Below are 13,123 nucleotides of genomic sequence, written 5' to 3'. Positions count from 1 at the left end.
TTTTCAACTAATTCAACCCAGATATCAAGAAGAAATAATTTGCATGTAAAATGAAAAGAATACTTTTGCAATGATATGAAACACTTAAATCTATGACAACAATTGATGATTATTTTTTATCACTTTTTCATGAATTAAGGTTTTGTTATTAGTTTCTTATATAAGAAACACTATTCCTTCTCTCAGGTTTGCCTTTATAGGCACTTAGATGTGAGCCAAGGGAATTTTCCAGGTCACTTTTTGTGCAATTGACTAGAATGAAATGGATTTTGTGCATACCATCTTCCCTCTAGCAGAACTGATAGAAAAACTCAATTGGTGAGCCATTCCTGGGAAGAGTCACTGCATGTGCCATGAGCATCAACTAAGGAATCTATCATCCACAAAACAACCATAGCAAGACTATCAATTTCAGATTCTATCATAAATTCTGATATACATGTATATATATATATATATATATATATATATATATATATATATATCATATGTGTGTATACCTGTGTAGATGTGTGTATAATTTATATATATATATATATATATATACATACTCAGCAACATTTGTCTCTGTCTTTTTGATACTAGTCATTTTAATAAAAGAGAGATGATATTTCTTTGTGGTTTTAATTTGCATTTCCCTTCACATTAGTGATAATGAACTTCTTTTCATGTACCTGTTGGCCATTTGTTTGTCTTCTTTTGAAAAATATCTGTGGTTCCTCTGTCCATTTTGTATTTTTTTTGTAATGAGTAATATGAGTTTCTTAAATATTAACTTTTTATCAGATATACATTTTGCAAATATTTTATTCTATATCAGAGATGTCCTGTCATTTTACTATTTCCTCTGTTGGGCATAAGCTTTTTAGTTAGATACAGTTCACGTGTGTATTTTTGCTTTTGTTCCCTGTTCTTTTGGTGTCAAATCCAAAAGCTTTTGTCAAGACCCTGTGTTTTCTTCTGAACTTTTACTTTTTGGGGTCGAATTTTAAGTTTTTAATTCATGTTAAGTTAATTTTTGTAAGATACTTTATTTTCATTTGGAGGACTTCATACTGTAATCTGTATAACCTGATACAAATTCTTCCACAATTAGTTATCACTTTTTATATGAATTACTTTCTACTTGCCAGCTAGATTCAGAATTGAGGTGGAGAAGAGGACAAGAACCACTTAAAACTCATCCTTCTAGAATTTAGTATATAGAGAAGTGGATACTAAATAAGGAAATGAAGCTAGAATGTGTTGCTCATAGCAACACTGATAACTACAGAGGCAGAAAAGCCATTATAGGAATGCTAAGAGAGAAAGCAGATCTCTAATAACTTCTCATATATCAAAGATAAACAACTTGAGGAAAAACAGGAATTCTATTTGTCATGGGCTCACATAAAGGTTGTAAGATAACAATAAATATCAAGCCATAAAAATCCCCCTGAGCCCAACAGTCATCGCACATTGACAGCCTAGTCCTTCCAATGCAGGCTCTGGAACAGTGCAGGCTCCAGGGAGACCAGCATTGCAGATTTTTGGTCACCACTAATGATAGAGGTAGGGAACAATTTCACAAAGACACAGCGGCCAAACTACTTCCTTCTATTTACCCTTCCCCAGGCAGATCTTTTTGAGACAATACAGGCAAATAGAGCCAATAGGAGAAAAGGAGCAATGGGTACAGTATAACATGAAAGAATCCCTTAAGGAATAGTGGAATCTATAAGCATGAGAACTTGGTGAACTAAGGCTATGAGGTTCTGGGGAAGAAACTAGATAAAGAAGAGAAACTGGGGCTGGGGTTGTGGCTCAGCAGTAGAGTGCTTGCCTTGCTTGTGTGAGGCCCTGGGTTCGATCCTCAGCACCACCTAAAAATAAATAAATAAAAGTAAAGATATTAAAAAAAACTCCATAAAAAAAAAGAAGAGAAACTAATGAGGAAGGCTGGAGAAAATAGGTAATTAAAAAAAAAAAAAACAACAACAAAAACCTAACCCCTGAACCAAAGTTTCACTTAAATCCTTTTATTAGTGGTGAATAAGTAATAGAAACCAGAAAGTTTCCCACATACATTCATTCTTAAGAGTCTCCCTTCTTTCATAGAGTCCAAGATACAGGTGTTTTAGAACAAGGTCTGAACTAAGGCCTTTATGTCTTGAATGCCTTGTCTTTCCCCTTTCCCTCATGAATGAAAGACACAAATATATCATACACCATTGCAACAAAAAATGATTTTATTAGGCAGAACTCTTGGGGAGGAGTGGAATCTATAAGTAGGAGAACTGGGTGGACTAAGGCTGTGAAGTTCTGGGGAAGAAACTGGAGAAAGAAGAGAAACTCATGAGGAAGGCTGGGGAAAATAAGTAATTTTAAAAAAATAGAAAAAAACTAATCCTTAAACCAAAAAATTCACTGAAATCATTTTATGAGTGGTGAGTAAGGAATAGAAAGCAAAAATTTCCCCACATTAATTATTAACAGTCTCCCTTCTTTCATGGAGTGCAAGAGAGAGGTGTATTAGCACAAGGTATGAACTAGCGCTCATTTCTTTATGTCTTAAATGCCTTGTCTTCCCACATTCCCTCATGAATAAAAGACACAAAAATAATGTACACCATTGCAATGAAAAATGATTTTATTAGGCAGAAACCAGGTGCTCAAAGACCTTCATAAGTTCCCCAATATTTAGGAGTTGTTCTCTGGGGCAAAAGGCCTTTTGTATGAGATAGACAGCAGGAAAGGTAGCTTAGTGGTATTTGTGAGCCAGGGCATTGGCCACACCAGCCACCACCTTCTGAAAAGCAGACTGTGCCGCTGGGGTGAAATCCTTGCCCAGGTGATGGGCCAGCACAATCACAATCATATTGCCCAGGAGCTGTGGGAAGAAAGAAGAGGTGTGAATATGAAGAATCTGAGCATGAACAGAGAATATTCCAACCTCATCTCCAGCTGTGCTTGTGGTTGTAATTATAAAATAAAAGCAAAATGATAGCTGGACTTAGCTGCCCCTACAGATATGAATTCTCATATATCTGTCAGAATTTGTAAGCATAAGCTTTCTTCCCTATCTCCCTAACCCAGAAGATAAATTTTTCACTGTCATTCTTTAAAACTGTGCAAAGAAACACGACAACGTTTATTTTCCTTGCTTGAAAGAGAAATTAGAACTGCATTTTAGAGTAGACAAAATTTTTAAATGTTATTAAAAGATGAAAGATTTTTAATTTACAAATACAATCTAAAAAGCTTAATGGAAGAAGACAGAGCAGATATTGAAGAAAATAAAAACTGGAAAATGAAAATGAAATGAGAGGAAACAGTTGTTGTCAATGGAGAATAAAAGATCAACTGTCCCAAACACCAATGTCTTTGCCTCCTGCTATGAACTTATCCTTAGGAAGGACAAGGAAGGATCACATTAAGGGATGTCCTAGATTCACCTTGAAGTTCTCAGGATCCACATGCAGCTTGTCACAGTGCAGCTCACTGAGACTTGCAAAGGTGCCCTTGAGGTCGTCGAGGTGTTTCAGGCCATTACTAAAGGAATCAATCACCTTCTTGCCATGCGCCTTCACTTTATCATTGCCCATAACAGCAGATGCAGAGGACAGGTCCCCAAAGGAAGTAAAGAACCTCTGGGTCCATGGGTAGACAACCAGCAGCCTGAGGGGGTGAAAAGAGCCAGGTCATGGAGAAAGTCAGTGCCTGTCAGAGATGTCTGTCTCCACATGCTCAGCTTCCATCCCCCTCCTCACCCCAAGCTGCCTCATGACATGGATACTCACCTGCCCAGGGCCTCAGCACCAATATCTGCTGTATTCACCTTGCCCCAGGCAGTACTAATGGCATTCTTCTCCCCATCACTCAGATGCACCATTGTGTCTTTTTGGGGGGTTGCTAGCAAACACAAGTGTGTCAGAAGCAAATGTAAGCAGTAGCTGGCCCTGCTCTGTCCTTTATGCCCAGCCTTGACTCCTGCATTCCCTGCCCTAATGAGCTCATTGGCCAAGACTAGGGTGTGGCTCTACAGGGTGATGTTTGGATGATGACAGCCATAACAGTCCTTGGCAGCTCTGGCACTGCCTAGGAGTCTGACTTCAGCCTCTCAGTCCTCCTTCTTCATATCTGCTGGTCCCATGCCAGAAGTTCAAGTTGGCCCTAAAATCATCCTCCTGGGCAACTTTTCTTATATGAATTTTGGAATAACTACCTGGTAGATCTATTGGAAATTGTTTCAGTAATTATCTTATTATAGAAATTTCAAAAGGAGGCACAGATTATAGAAGAAATTTGCCTGCTGTGTTTTAGCAAGAATGTATGGAGTGATCTCCTCCTGTTTCTCCAGAATATATAAAATAATCCACAGACAGAATGGATAAAGGCTCTGTCATGATTCTAAGTATGTCTTCCTTCTCCTGGGTGGATTTCATCCTCCTCCTAAGAAAATAAATATTCATTCATTCTGTCAGTCATTCAATTTTTGATGTTTTTCTGTGTGTGTTTGTTTAGTTTGTTCATCTAATCAAATAATATTTGAAAAGCAGAATAAATCTGAATCCAATCATGTTTGTGTAATACTTACTTTATTAGGTTTTGTTGACCAAGACATAGAAATATTGAGACCCTTTAATACAGTAAAAATTAAAATTAGCTTAAAGCCATTTACAACACAAACTTTTATGTGTTGAATTAGCAGAAGCTATGGGGGACATAGTCAGCACCTCATTAAGAAATTCATCCTGCCAATGAGAGTGTAAGCCACCTAAGAAATTAAAGTCACGAATAATTAGTGAAGAACAAAAGACAGTCAGAAAGACAGTTTCAAAAGGGTGGAGCCCCTTTATTTGATTTTTGCACACATAAAAGATAATATAACTTCATTTGGATGGCTTCATACTGTAATATGTATAACCTGATACAAATTCTTCCATAATTAGTTATCACTTATTATATGCATTACTTTCTGCTTGCCAGCTAGATTCAGAATTGAGGTGGAAGAGAAGACAGGGACCACTTAAAACTCATTCTTCCAGAATGTAGCATATACTGAAGTGCATATTGAATAAGGAAATGAAGCTAGACTGTGTTGCTCATGGCAACACTGATAAATACAAAGGCAGAAAAGCCATTACAGGAAAGCTAAGGGAGAATGCAGATCTTTAATAACTTCTCATATATCAAAGATAAACAACTTGAGGAAAAACAGGAATTCTATTTGGCATGGGCTCAAATAAAGATTGTAAGATGACAATAAATATCAAGTCATAAGAAGCCCCCTGAGCCCAACAGTCATCACACTATTGACAGCCTAGTCCTTACAATGAAGGCTCTGGAAGAGCGAAGGCTCCAGGGAGACCAGCATTGCAGATTTTTGGTCACTGTTAATGGTAGAGGAAGGGAACAAGTTCACAAAGACACAGTGGCCAAACCACCTCCTTCTATTTACCCTTCCCCAGACAGATCTCTTTGAGACAATAGAGGTAACTAAGGATTAACCAGATCAGGGGAAAGGAGCAATGTTTCCAGTACAACATGGAAGGAAAACCTTGGGGAATAGTGAAATCTATAAGCAGGAGAACTTGGTGGACTAAGGCTGTGAGGTTCTGGGAAAGGAAATGAAGAAAGAAGAGACACTTATGAGGAAGGCTAAAGATAATAGGTAATTTTAAAAAAATAGCAAAAACCTAACCCCTGAACCAAAGTTTCACTTAAATCCTTTTATGAGTTGTGAGTAAAGAATAGAAAGCAGAAAGCTTCCCACATACATTCATTCTTAACAGTCTCCCTTCTTTCATAGAGTCCAAGATACAGGTGTATTAGAAAAAGCTCTGAACTAAGCCCTTTATGTCTTAAATGCTTTGTCTTTCCACTATCCCTCATGAATGAGACACAAACATATCATATACCATTGCAACAAAAAGCGATTTTATTAGGCAGAAGCCAGATGCTCAAAGGCCTTCATAAGTTCCCCAATATTTAGTAGTTGTTCTCTGGGGCAAAAGGCCTTTTGTATGAGATGGACAGCAGGAAAGGTAGCTTAGTGGTATTTGTGAGTCATGGCATTGGCCACACCAGCCACCACTTTCTGAAAAGCAGCCTGTTCCTCTGGGGTGAAATCCTTGCCCAGGTGATGGGCCAGCACAATCACAATCACATTGCCCAGGAGCTGTGGGAAGAAAGAGGTGTGAATATGGTTAACAGAGAGCAAGGACAGAGAATATTCCAACCTCATCTCCAGCTGTGTTTATTGTTGTAATGGCAAACTAAAAGCAGAATGATAGCTGAATTTAGCTACTGCTAATAAGAATTCTTCTGTGTCTGTCAGAATTTATATGCATAAGTTTTCTTTTTTATCTCCTTAATCCAGGAAATATATTTTCACTGTTATTTTTTAACACTGTACAAAAAAGCATGACAATTTTGTCTTCCTTGCCTTGAAAGAGAGATCAGAGACTATTTTAAAGAAGACAAAATCTTAAATGTAAGTTAAAAGATGAATGATTTTTAATTTACAAATATAATACAAAAAGTTTAATGAAAGAAGACAGAACAGAAATTGTAGAAAAGAAAACTGGAAAATGAAAATGAAATGAGAGGAAACAATTGTTGTCAGTAGAGAATGAAAGATCAACTGTTTCTAATACCGATGCATTTGCCTCCTGCTATGAACTTATCCTTAGGAAGGACAAGGAAGGATCACATTGAGGGATGTCCTAGACTCACCTTGAAGTTCTCAGGATCCACATGCAGCTTGTCACAGTGCAGCTCACTGAGACTTGCAAAGGTGCCCTTGAGGTCGTCGAGGTGTTTCAGGCCATTACTAAAGGAATCAATCACCTTCTTGCCATGCACCTTCACTTTAGCATTGCCCATAACAGCAGATGCAGAGGACAGGTCCCCAAAGGAAGTAAAGAACCTCTGGGTCCATGGGTAGACAACCAGCAGCCTGAGGGGGTGAAAAGAGCCAGGCCACAGAGAAAGTCAGTGCCTGTCAAAGAAGTCTGTCTCCATATGCTCAGCTTCCATCCCCCCACCGCGCCACCCCTACCAACAAGCTGCCTTATGACATAGACACCTACCTGCCCAGGGCCTCACCACCAACTTCATCTACATTCACCTTGCCCCACAAGACACCAATGTCAGGCTTACCATTTTAAGTCAGATGTACTACAGTGTCTTTTTCTGGAATTGTTAGCAAACAAATGTGTGTCAGAAGCCGTGCAAGCAGCAGCTGGCCCTGCTCTGTCTTTTATGTCCAGGCTGTACTCTTGCTTTCCCTGTCTTAATGAGAAGATTGGCCAAAGCCATCATGTCGCCCAACACAGTCAGGTTTGGCTGATGACAGACATTCATGTCCTTGGAAGTTCTAACGCTGCCTTAGGAGTTTGACCACCGACTCTCAACCCTCCCTCTACAGATACTTGGTCCCATACTAGCAATTCAAATTGCCCCTAAAAACATCTTCCTGGGCAACTTATATAAATTTTGAAATAACTGCCTGGTAGCTCTATTAGAGATTTTTACCCTAATTTTCTTATTATATAAATTGGGAAAAGCCGCACAGACAAATAGAAGGAGTTTGCCTGTTGTGGTTCAGCATAAAAGTGTATTGATGAATCTCCTCCTGTTTCTCAACAATATGCACAATGATCCACAGACAGAATGAATAAAGCCTGTGTCATAGTTATAAGTCCATCATTCTTCCCCGGATTTGGCTTAAATCCTCCTTGTAAGAAAATAAACATTCATTCATTTATTCATTCATCCATTAATTTGTTGATGTTTTTCTTTTTTTAATTCTAATTTGTTATATATGACAGCAGAATGCATTACAATTCATATTATACATATAGAGCACAATTTTTCAAATCTCCAGTTGTACAAAAAGTAAAACCACACCTTTCGTGTCTTCGTACATATACTTAGGGTAATGATGTCCATCTCATTCCACTGTCATTCCTACCTCTCTGCCCCCTCCTTTCCCCTCCCATCCCTTTGCTCTATCTAGAGTTTGTCTAATCCTCCCATGCTCCCCCCAACCCCATTCTAAATCAACATCTTTATAGAAAACATTCTTTATTTAGTTCTTTATTAACTTCACTTACCATGATATTCTCCAACTCCATCCATTTACCTGCAAATGCCATGATTTTTTTCTCTTTTAATGCTGAATAGTATTCCATCGTTTATATATACCACATTTTCTTTATCCATTCATCTACTGAAAGGCATCTAGGTTGGTAATGCAGTTTAGCTATTGTGAATTGTGCTGCTATAAATATTGATGTGGCTGTGTCCCTGTAGTATGCTATTTTCAGGTCCTTTGAGTATAGACCAAGGAGAGGGATAGCGGGATCAAATGGTGGTTCCGTTACCAGTTTTCCAAGGAATCTCCATACTGCTTTCCATATTGGCTGCACCAATTTGCAATCTCACCAACAATATATGAATGTGCATTTTCCCCCATATACTCACAAACACTTATTGTTTTCTGTATTCTTAATAGCTGACATTCTGACCAGAGTGAGAAAAATCTTATAGGAGCTTTGATTTGCATTTTTCTTATTGCTAGAGATGTTAAACATATTTTCATATATTTGCTGATTGGTTGTAAATCATCCTCTGAAAAGTGCCTGTTCTGATTGGGTTATTTGGTTTTTTGGTGCCAAGATTTTTAAGTTATTTATATTATCCTAGATATTAGTGCTATATCTGATGTGCATGTGGTAAAAATTTGCTCCCAAAATGTAGGCTCTCTATTCACCTCACTTGTTGTGTCTTTTACTGAGAATAAGCTTTTTAGTTTGAGTCCATCTCACTTATTGATTCTTTATTTTAATTATTGCATTATAGGAGTCTTTTTAAGGAAGTTGGGGCCTAATTCGACATGATGGAGATTTGTGTTTACTTTTTCTTCTAATAGGCACCGTGTCTCTGGTTTAATTCCTAGTTTGTTGATCCATTTTGAGTTGAGTTATATGCATGGTGAGAGATAGAAGTTTAATTTCATTTTATTGCATATGGATTTCCAGTTTTCCCAGCATCATTTGTTGAAGAAGCTATCTTTACTCTAATGTATGTTTTTGGTACCTTTGTCTAATATAAGATAATTGTAATTTTGTGGGTTACTGTTTGTGTCCTCTATTCTATACCATTGGTCTAGCAGTCTGATTTGGTGCCAATAATATACTGTCTTTATTACTATTGCTCTGTGGTATACTTTAAGATCTGGTATAGTGATGCCAACTGCTTCACTCTTCCTCCTAAGGATTGCTTTAGCTATTCTGGGTCTCTTATTTTTCCAGATGAATTTCATGATTGTTTTTTCTATGTCTATAAGGAATGTCATTGGAATTTTGATCAAAAATGCATTAAATCTGTATAGTGCTTTTGAAAATATGGTCATTTTGATAATATTAATTCTGCCTATCCAAGAGCAAGGTAGATCTTTCCATTTTCTAAAAGTCTTCTTTGACTTCTTTCTTTAGGGTTCTGTAGTTTTCATTGTATAGCTCTTTCACCTCTTTTATTAAGTTGATTCCCAAGCATCTTATTTTTTTTTTTGAGGTTTTTGTAAATGGAGTAGTTTTTCTCATTTTCTTCTCAAAGGACTTGTCACTGATATACAGAAATGCCTTTGATTTATGGGTATTGATTTTATATCCTGTTACTTTGCTGAATTCATTTATTAGTTCTAGAATTTTCTTGTGGAGTTTTTTGGGTCTTCTAGGTATAGAATTATATCGTCAGCAAATAGTGCTAATTTAAGTTTTTCTTTTCCTATACATATCCCTTTAATGTCTTCTGTCTAATTGCTTTTGCCAGTTTTTCAAGAACTATGTTAAATAGAAGTAGTGAAAGAGGGCATCCCTGTCTTGTTCCAGTTTTTAGAAGAAATACTTTCAATTTTTCACCATTTAGAATGATGTTGGCATGGGGCTTAGCATAGATAGCTTTAATGATGTTGAGATATGTTCCTGTTATTGCTAGTTTTTCTAGTGGTTTGAACATAAATGGGTGCTGTATTTGGTTGGATGCTTTTTCTGAATCTATTGCGATGATCATGTGATTCTTATTTTTAAGTCTACTGATGTGATGAATTACATTTATTGATTTCCATATATTGAATTGCATCCCTGGGTTAACCCCACTTGATGGTGATGCACTATCCTTTTGATATGTTTTTGTATTCAATCTGCCAGAATTTTACTGAGAATTTTTGCATCTATGTTCATTAGAGATATTGTTCTGAAGTTTTCTTTCTTTCATATGTCTTTGTCTGATTTGAGAATCAGAGTGATACTGGCCTCAAAGAATGAATTTGGAAGTGCTCCCTCTTTTACTATGTCATGAAATAATTTGAAAAGTATTAGTATTAGTTCTTCTTTAAAAGTCTTATAGAACTCAGCTGTATATACATCCAGTCCTGGGCTTTTCTTGGTTGGTAGGCTTCTGATGGTGTCTTCTACTTCATTGCTTGAAATTGATCAGTTTAAATTGTGTACATCCTCCTGATTCAATTTTGGAAAATCACATTACTCTAGAAATTTGTCAACACCTTCAATATTTTCTATTTTATTGGAGTACAGATTTTTAAAATAATTTCTAATTATCTTCTGTATTTTTGTAGTGTCTGTAGTGATATTTCTTTTTTCATCATCTATGTTATTAATTTGAGTTTTCTCTCTCCTTCTCTCCATTAGTATGGTTGTGGGTTTATCAATTTTATTTATTTTTTCAAAGAACCAACTTTTTGTTTAGTCAATTTTAATTTTTTTTCAATTTCATTGATTTCAGCTCTGATTTTAATTATGACTTGTCTTCTACTGCTTTGGATGTTGATTTGTTCTTCTTTTTCTAGGGCTATAAGATGTAATGCTAGGTAATTTATTTGTTTACTTTTTTATTTTAAAGAATAAACTCCATGCAATAAACTTTCCTCTTAGTACTGCCTTCATAGTATCCCAGAGATTTCAATATGTTTCATCAGTGTTCTTATTTATCTCTAAGAATTCTTAAATCTCCTCCTTGAAGCCTTTGCAACTCATTGTTCAGTCAGTAGCATATAGTTTAGTCTCCAGGTGTTGGAGTCACTTTTATTTTTTATTTTATCATTGACTTCTAATTTCATTCTATTGTGGTGTGATAGAATGCAAGGTAGTATCTCTACTTTTTTTGTATTTTATAAGAGTTGCTTTGTGGCATAATATATGGTATATTTTAGAGAAGGGTCCATGTACTGCTGAGAAGAAAGTGTATTTTCACTTGTTGAAGGATGAAATATTCTATATGTGTCAGTTAAGTCCAAGTCATTGATTGTATTATTGAGTTCTATACTTTTTTGTTTTGTTTAGAAAATCTATCCAGTGGTGAAAGAGGTGTGTTAAAGTCACCCAGAGTTATTGTGTTGTGGTCTATTTGACTCTTGAACTTGAGAAGATTTTGTTTAATGAAGGTAGATGCTCCATTGTTTAGGGCATTTATATTTATAATTGTGATGTCTTGTTGGTGTATGATTCCCTTGAGCAGTATGAAGTGTCCTTCTTTGTCCCTTTTGATTAACTTTAGTTTGAAATCTACTTTATTTGATATTAGGATGGAAACCTCTTCTTGCTTCTCCTGTCCATGTGAGTGGTATGATTTTTCTCAACCTTTTACCTTCAGTCTGTGGATCTTTTCCTACGAGATTAGTCTCTTGGAGGCAGCATATTGTTGGGTCTTTTTTCTAATCCAATCTGCTATTCTGTCTTTTGATTGGTGAGTTTAGGCTATTAACATTCAGGGTTATTATTGAGATATGATTTGTTTTCCCAGCCATTTTTGTTTATTTTTGGTATTTAACTTGAGTTGGTTTCTCCTTTGATTGGTTTTTCCTTTATTGTAATACCTCCATCTGCTGATTTTCATCCTTGTTTTTTATTTCCTTTTCTTGGAATATTTTGCCAAGGATTTTCTCTAGTGCAGACTTTCTAGTTGTACATTCTAAAACTTCGTTTATCATGGAAAGTTTTATTTCATCTTCAAATCTAAGGCTTAATTTTGCTAGATATAAGATTCTTGATTAACAACCATTTTCTTTCAGAGCTTGGTATATATTGTTCCACAATCTCCTGACTTTGAAGGTCTGGGTTGAAAAATATGCTGAGATACAAATTGGTCTTCCTTTATATGTGATCCGATTCTTCTCTCTTGTGGCCTTTAAGATTCTATCCTTGTTCTGTATGCTAGGCATTTTCATTATAATGTGTCTTGGTGTTGATCTGTTGTAATTTTGTACATTTGGTGTCCTTTAAGCCTCTTGTATTCGATTTTCCAATTTGTTCTTCATACTTGGGAATTTTTCTGATATTATCTCATTGAAGAGATTGCACATTCCTTTGGTTTGAAACTCTGTGCCTTCCTCTATCCCCCAAACTCTTAGATTTGGTCTTTTGATGCTGTCCCATAATTCTTGGATGTTCTGTTCATGGTTTCTTACTATCTTCACTGTGTGATCAACTTTATTTTCTAGGATGTATACTTGGTCTTCATTATCTGATGTTCATTATCTGATTTTCTGTCCCAAGTGATCTGTTGGTGATGCTTTCTATTGAATTTTTTTTTTTAAATTTGGTTTATTTTTTCCCTTTATTTCAAGGATGTCTGATTGGTTTTTTTTCAGAGTCTCTCTTTCTTTCTTGGGATAGAGATACATATTTTACTAGCTGTATTTGCTTCCTTATCTCTTTGTTGGTATGATCAATAGACACCTGTATTTGCTCTCTTTTCTCTTTGTTGGAGTGATAAATTTTTGCCTCTATTTGCTCATTTAGGTCATTCTTTAATCTCAGATCATTTTAATTATGAACATTCTTAACTCCTTCTCTGACATTTCATCAACTTCACTGTTCTTGGGTTCTGTTATTGTAGTATCATGGTTTGTCTGGGGCACTTTTCTCCCTTGTTTATTCATGTTGTCTCTGTGTCTTCCTTTCTTGTAATGTTGATCTGAGATATTATAGTTTCTTCCCTATAATCTTGCAGTATCCATATAGATTATCTGTACCTTACATTGATGTTGGGCTTCCAGACCCTGATGGTTTCTCACAATGGATGCTACTGCAACTAAAGGTGGTGGCAGCAATAGCAG

At 36.2% G+C, this 13,123-nt stretch overlaps 2 protein-coding genes across 2 annotated transcripts; both read right to left on the bottom strand.

Moving 5' to 3' along the window:
* Positions 1 to 2,611: 2,611 nt before the first annotated feature.
* Positions 2,612 to 3,927, bottom strand: LOC139706884 (hemoglobin subunit beta-like). The gene is made up of 3 exons (XM_071616429.1): positions 3,780 to 3,927; positions 3,435 to 3,657; positions 2,612 to 2,869 (listed from the first exon to the last, which is right to left on the bottom strand). The coding sequence occupies exons 1-3, from the start codon at positions 3,869 to 3,871 to the stop codon at positions 2,741 to 2,743; spliced, it is 444 nt and encodes a 147-aa protein (XP_071472530.1). The 5' UTR covers positions 3,872 to 3,927; the 3' UTR covers positions 2,612 to 2,740.
* A 2,089-nt stretch (positions 3,928 to 6,016) lies between these two features.
* On the bottom strand, positions 6,017 to 6,957 carry LOC139707121 (hemoglobin subunit beta-S/F-like). The gene is made up of 2 exons (XM_071617151.1): positions 6,718 to 6,957; positions 6,017 to 6,160 (listed from the first exon to the last, which is right to left on the bottom strand). The coding sequence occupies exons 1-2, from the start codon at positions 6,865 to 6,867 to the stop codon at positions 6,032 to 6,034; spliced, it is 279 nt and encodes a 92-aa protein (XP_071473252.1). The 5' UTR covers positions 6,868 to 6,957; the 3' UTR covers positions 6,017 to 6,031.
* Positions 6,958 to 13,123: the final 6,166 nt, after the last annotated feature.

Source organism: Marmota flaviventris, chromosome 9 (genome assembly GCF_047511675.1).
Source record: "Marmota flaviventris isolate mMarFla1 chromosome 9, mMarFla1.hap1, whole genome shotgun sequence".
NCBI lineage: Eukaryota > Metazoa > Chordata > Mammalia > Rodentia > Sciuridae > Marmota > Marmota flaviventris.
Note: the sequence above shows the minus strand (reverse complement) of the source record. Positions and strands in the feature narration are given on the sequence as shown.

Coding starts and splice junctions, on each gene's coding strand:
- LOC139706884 (XM_071616429.1), bottom strand. CDS start 3,871: ATGGTGCATCTGAGTGATGGGGAGAAGAATGCCATTAGTACTGCCTGG. Junction 3,658..3,779: donor GGTGCTGAGGCCCTGGGCAG/GTGAGTATCCAT, acceptor TCACCCCCTCAG/GCTGCTGGTTGTCTACCCAT. Junction 2,870..3,434: donor TGGATCCTGAGAACTTCAAG/GTGAATCTAGGA, acceptor TTCTTCCCACAG/CTCCTGGGCAATATGATTGT.
- LOC139707121 (XM_071617151.1), bottom strand. CDS start 6,867: ATGGGCAATGCTAAAGTGAAGGTGCATGGCAAGAAGGTGATTGATTCC. Junction 6,161..6,717: donor TGGATCCTGAGAACTTCAAG/GTGAGTCTAGGA, acceptor TTCTTCCCACAG/CTCCTGGGCAATGTGATTGT.